General features: G+C 51.9%; 1 protein-coding gene across 1 annotated transcript; it reads right to left on the bottom strand.

Moving 5' to 3' along the window:
* Positions 1–5,203: 5,203 nt before the first annotated feature.
* LOC106804461 lies at positions 5,204–5,620 on the bottom strand. Its single transcript, XM_014805627.1, has one exon. It carries the CDS (start codon positions 5,618–5,620, stop codon positions 5,204–5,206), a length of 417 nt encoding a protein of 138 aa, XP_014661113.1.
* Positions 5,621–6,666: the final 1,046 nt, after the last annotated feature.

Below are 6,666 nucleotides of genomic sequence, written 5' to 3'. Positions count from 1 at the left end.
ATGTCGACCAGAAGAAGGCGCCTAGCCCCTGAGGACGAGGACTGGCGGAGCCGCTAAGGCACACCGACCTGAAGTAGGCGCCCACCCCCGAGGATGAGTATTAGCGGAGCTGCGGAGGCACGCCAACCTGAAGTAAATGCCCAACCCTTAAGGATAAGGACTGGTGTGATGATAGATACATGACAAAGATGCCTGTTCATGAGAGTACTGCACCACCTAAGCAACTGCAAGATTCCTGTCGGCCCTTATGGATCACGCCAAGCGTCACATGAAAACTGTGCAATCATATTGGATTGGGAGAGTCTTTGTCGTGAGCCCTCATGGACCCAATGTAGCACCTTGGCTGTGAACTAGAGACCATGATATAAATAGACCAGCATTCAGCATGAAGAGCCATGGCCCAAATAATAGCACTTGTAGATTGGAAACTTGTAGTCTTTGATATGAATAGCACCCAACTGGAAGCTCGATACTTTAAGAATTCTCATGAGGAAAACTAGGATGCTCCTTCCCTTCGCAGTCTCTTTAATGAAGTCAAGAGGTAACAATGCTAGAAGAATCCTCTTGATGAGGTTGTATCGTGAACCCGGTGAGCTTCTCGGAGATACCGTTCTTTGGGAGATGTTCCATGTAAATTTTTTGTATTGTAGCTTCTTAGCCGATATCCTAGGATATCAGCTATCTTAGAGTTGCCATAGGCATTTGTAACATATATTGCCAGTAATCGTTCTAGGGAATATGGTTGTAACGGAGTATATATATGCCCCTACATTCCGAATGTGGGGACTGATAGGGCTGCGAAGGTACGCTGACTTGAAATAGGGCATCCAGCCCCCGAGTACGAGGATTGGTGGAGCCGCGGAGGCACCTTGACTTGAAATAGGATGTCCAGCCCCCAAGTACAAGGACTGGTGGAGCCATGTAGGCATGCCGACCAAAAATAGGCACCCAGCCCGTGAGGATGAGGACTGGTAGATCCGCGGAGGCACGCCGACCTGAAATAGGTGCCCAGCCCCCAAGGATGAGGACTGGCGGAGCCGTGGAGGTATGCCAACTTGAAATAGGTGCCCAGCCCCCAAGGATGAGGACTGGTAGAGCCAAGGAGGCACGCCGACCTGAAATAGGTACCCAGCCCCCAAGGACGAGGACCGTGGAGTCGTGGAGGCATGACAACCTGAATTAGACGTCCAGCCCCTGAGGATGAGGACTGGTAGAGCTGCGGAGGCACGCTGAACTGAAATAGGCACCCAGCCCCCGAGTACGAGGACTAGGAGAGCCGCGAAGGCACGCCAACCTAAAATAGACGCCTAGCCCCTGAGGATGAGGACTGGCGGAGCCACGAAGGTAGGCCGGTAAAAACGTAATGGATAACCCGCAGATTCCGTCCCGCGCATGCCGCATTAACGGAAAACCCACAGATTTCGCCCACGCGTGTTGTGCTGCAATAACAGGAGGCCCACAAATTCCATCCGTAGGGGGCCACAGAACCATTTCACTTAAATCTTGAATGCTCGAAGTGCCACCGTCATAGTCCACTGAGCTCATCTCCTCCACGCCTGCGAACCCTAGGCCGCGCCGCATCAAGTCCCAAAGCTGCTCGGGCGCATTCCGCCGTTGCCACCCGAGCCACCGTTCCGCCGTATGCGCATTAAAGCCCTATCATCCATTAGATCCAAATCGCAAGGCTTAGAGATTGAAGAAATGGTGCAAGCAAACATTCCAGATCTAACGATGCTGTCGGTGAAGTCTATGATGACCTAGGAGCGCATCTAGGCGCTCGTCGACTGGGGCCACCTTGGGCCGCAGGCGCTGCTGGATTGGAAGTCAACTGCCAGCCAAAAGTTCCCATCGGAGGACAAGATAGAAACAGTGGTCTTCGCACTGTTCTTCAAGCACGGTTTCAGGATCCCGTGTGGAGACTTCTTCCATGGTCTACTGCATTACTACAAGATTGAGCTAGTACATCTGAACCCTAACTCAATTTTGGACATTGTCGTATTTATCCATCTATGTGAGGCGTATATGGGCATCCCCCCACATTTCGACTTGTAGCGATACTTGTATTAATTGAAGCACGTGTCAACCAAAGGGAAGCATCCATGGTTTATTTGGGGGTTGTGGTTTCTCACTGTGAGCGAAGAAAGTCCAAGAGTACTTCTACCTCCAACTAAAGGATTCCAACAAAGGTTGGCATAAGGAGTGGTTCACCATTGCCAATTAGCAACGTAAGTTGTCGCCGCGTATGGGGTATGGGCCAGTTGTTATGCCCAAGTGGTCAAACTAATCGATCTCGGAAGAGCAAGTCCAGGTGAATCTGCTGCTGGCGAAGATTGCCGACCCAAAATCATGGGGACTGACAACCGGGGCTATCAGTATTAACTTCAGTCGGAGACTGACGCAACCAATCAAGCACCAAGTGCACCCAGCGTATGAGTACTCAGGGCCAGAGGACCCAACCTGGGAGGTCAAGCGCAAGGTACCTAAGGAGGAAATCGCCAATCGGGTGTCCGAGTTCTTTGGGGGTGTAATCAGGAACAAGAGCTGCCCCAAGGCTTATTCTTTGAAGCACCCGCCATCCGACCCGATATGACTTGTGGAGGCATTGATTCTGCATACTTTTTGTATTGTTGAATTGTTTCTGACTGTGCTTGTCAATTGTCTAGGACAATGAATTTATATTGTTTTCCCCGGCACCACTTCCTAGGGGGCCCGAGCCACAGCGACCCAAGCTCCACCCGACCGACGAGCCCAACGATCCGCCTGCCGACCTTCAGTGGGAGTCTAACTCCTCCATTAGGTCAAACAAGGGCGTCGAAGAGAAAGTTGCCAGGCCCCAGATACCGTACTGGTTGGGCATCGGACATGACAGGCCGTGCAGAAGCAACCCACCTCCAAGGCGCAGAAGCCGAGCCTCACGAAGAGGAAGATGGCTGGCAAGAAGGGGAAGGAAAAGGTGAAGGCCGCCCCGAGCACGACCTCCACAGCACAGCTAGGTCAGCTAGCGATACGGACGAGGAGTCCGACTCACCAAGCTTGCCCGTGAAGAAGAAGAAGTCGGAGCTCCTTGAGACCACTATGGCCGACACGGAGCATCTCAAGAAAGTGGTGAAGGTGAAAATCCGTGGTGGGTCCAGCGAAGATACATTGGCGCCACTGCCACCATTGCGCCCCAAATACCAGGTGAAGAAGAAGAGCACCCTGTAAGTGCAATTTGCTTATGCTACCTATATTGTAGTTACTGTTGCCGCCTGATTTGTTTGAATTGCTTGTCACACTAGCAATGTAGGACCGCCATGCTAGCCGATGATGTTGGTGCGCAGCTGACCAGTTGCTCGGCCCAAACCGAGGGGGTGAGCGGCCGGACTATTGAACAGTTGCCACCTCCGAGGACCGGAGAAGACAAAGAAGGTTGCATTGGAGAAGCCGTGCCAACTCCCATGCTGCAACATGATGAAGCCGGCTCCAGGGCTGCAGATGTTGCCGTGGTCGACTCTAAGGTCGAGCAAGTTATCGATGAGGAGGCCAGAGCCAATACTCAACAAGAGGAGCTGCCCAGGGATGACCCACCGCCAGAAGGATCCAATAGGGGTGGTGACGTCGCGTACAAGACACTAGTGCCTTAAAATTCTCCGGGTTAGGCTTTGTTGGAGGTGCAGCGATAGAACAGAAGGCTCTTGCCGAGCTGCGACAGTCTTCGTTGAGGATCACCAAGTTTTTGAGTGTAAGTCTACTGATCAACCGGGAGAACTTGTTTCTGAAATCCAGTATGTTTGGAGAGCTCTGACTGTTAGGATGTATGCAGAGTCTGGCTGAGCATGCACAAAAGAGGGTGGACACAGCCCACCAAGCTGAGCACTACCACCTGAGGGCGGAACAGCTCGAGGCTAACCTCAAGAAGGCCAAGGAGGACGTTGTGAAGCACGCCAACCAACTCCTACAAAAGGATATTGACCATGCTTTTGAAAAGGAAATTTTCACTTCGCACTTGAGAGGTATGTTATGCCGACTCATTGAATCATGTTTGTCCTTGAGATCTTGATGCTGATGTATACTTGTTCAAATGAGCAGTGCCGTGATGAGGGAGCAAAGGCTCAAGTGGCACCTCAAGGAGTGCAAGGACTCCAATGCACGCCTTCAGCAAGATCATGATACGGCGGTTCATCGTGAGTATGCAGTATCGCAGAAGCTGACCTATGAAGCCAACGCGTGCAAGGAAACCGAGCGCTACTTAGAGGCTGTTGTACGTAATCTTCAGCGTGACCAACATGTGATTGCAGGGCTAGAAGTGGAGTTGGAGAATCTGTGGAAGGAGGCCGGTTATGTGATGGACATGGTCCAACCAGGGCCAACCCAACCGCACCAACGCCACTGCTGGATCACCTGAAGGCCGCACCTGGTCAGCTGAAGGCTTTGCTGAAGGATACTGCGGTGCAGTGCATCAAGAAGGCCTTCGCACTGCTGGCTACACACTTCCCGTGTCTAGCCCTAGAGCGTGTTGCGATAAGAATTGCGGCCGACTTCAACGCAAACTTGCTTCTGGAACTGGCTGACCAGTAACAAGATGTAGCAGAGAGCATTGTAAACGACTTGGACCTATAAATAAAACTCTGTAGTGTATCAATTTGTGTGATGAAATATGTGATGTAATGAACTTAATCGTATGCAGTCTGAGAAAAAGATACTCCATCCCTCCCTTAGTGTATATGACAGGACAGCGTGTAGCTGAGGCCTGTAGCCGCTAAGCACCTAGCCTCGCTTGACCAGCGTCCTGGTGAGACCGGATCTCGAGCTTGTAGGAGGGGTGAGCGCAAGGTTGTCTCAGTTTCTCGAGCTAGGACGCCGACCACACGAGTTAGTCATATAGCCTTGAGAGGGGGAGGAGAAAGGATGCGAGACCTAAAGGTCGGCGCATAGGGGAAGCCCTCGAGCTTGAAAGTGAGTGGGCTGTTGAACAGGTCAGACAGCCCCCTGAGCGTTAGGAACAGCTCGGGTGTAAAGAACACTAAGGCAGTAGGTACGCAAAGAACCATAGAGGTTTTATTTATTCGATATAAAGGAAAAATAGAGTCCATAGCTTTTGGATCTAAGGGTAGAAGCGCCGTAGATGCTTGATGTTCCATAGATTGGGGATGCTTGAGCCGTCCACCCACTAGAAACGATAGGTGCCTGGCTAGATGACTTCTTTGATGATGAAGGGGCCCTCTCAGGGGGCAGCTAGCTTGTGCATGTCCTTGGTGGACTGGATCCGGCGAAGCACTAGGTCACCAACGTTGAAGGACCGTTCCCTGACATTCCGATCGTGGTAGCGCCATATCTGTTGCTCGTGGCGTGCATGCTGGATGAGGGCCACCACGCGATGCTCTTTAAGGCTATCGATGTCGACCCGCCGACTTTTTTCTGCCTCGCCATCCTCGTAGTACTGGATACGTGGGGCGCCAAAGACCACGTCGGATGGCAGGACGACCTCTGAGCCGTATACCATAAAGAAAGGGGTGTAGCTGGTAGCCCAACTCTTCTGTGTTCGTAGGCCCCAGATGACATGGGGTAGCTCGTGTAGCCACTTGGTGGCATATTTGGACGCGTCGTTGAAGATGCGGGACTTGAGGGACTGGAGGACCATCCCATTTGCATGTTCGACCTGACCGTTCCAACGCGGGTGCACTAGTGAGGAGTAGTACACATCGATGAGATTGTCTTGGCAGAGATCCTAGAACTCGGAACCTGTGAACTGCTTGCCATGGTCGGTGATAATCCTATTTAGCACTCCAAAGTGGTGCATGATTTCCTCCACGAACTAAGCGGCTTTAGCTGACTCAATGCTGGTGATAGCTTTGACCTCAATCCACTTGGTGAATTTTGTCAACTGCCATGAAGATGTGAGTGTAGCCATCCGTAGCAGTTTTGAAGGGTCTGACTATACCTAGCGAAGGGCCAGGATGGTGGGATAGTGCGCAGGACCTAAGCAGGTAGATGTTGTTACTTGGAGAAAAATTGACACCCTTTTCATCTCTGGACGAGCTCCTTTGCATCGGCTACCGCTATTGGCTAGTAGAAACCAAAGCGGAAGGCTTTGCCGACTAAAGTGCCTGAGGCAGCGTGGTTGCCACATGTTCCCAAGTAGATCTCATGCAGGAGGTCGAGGCCCTCGCTGCACGGAATGCACTTCATCAGGATGCCTGTGGATGCAGATTTCCTGTGGAGCTCCTTACTGATGACGACGTAGTTTGCACTGCGCCGAGCTAATTTTTCATGCTCTATTTTGTCCTCTGGCGCCATCTGGTCGGTGATCAAGGCTATGAATAAGGCGCGCCAGTCTTCTTCTGCCTCAATCATCATGACGTCAGCGGTGGCTGGATCGGCCGGGGCCTGAGCGCCAGTGCCGTTGACCTGGTCTGGTTCTAGGCCTTTGATGGAAGGTTTCTGGAGATCTTGTAGAAAGACGCCAGCTGGAACCTGCGCGCGTTTGGAGCCAAGCTTGGAGAGGACATTGGAGGTGACATTGGAGTCCCTAGGGACATGGTGGAACTCAAGACCATCGAAGTGGGCCTCAAGTTTGCGGATTTCTACGTAGTAAGTGTCCATGGACTCCTTGGTGCAATCCCAGTTCTTGTTGACTTGCTCGATGACAATCTTGGAGTCGCCATAAGCAAGAATGCGCTTGATTCC

The sequence above is a fragment of the Setaria italica genome, chromosome VIII (assembly GCF_000263155.2).
Source record: "Setaria italica strain Yugu1 chromosome VIII, Setaria_italica_v2.0, whole genome shotgun sequence".
NCBI lineage: Eukaryota > Viridiplantae > Streptophyta > Magnoliopsida > Poales > Poaceae > Setaria > Setaria italica.
The sequence above is the reverse complement of the archived record's forward strand: the minus strand, read 5'-3'. Positions and strand labels throughout refer to the sequence as shown.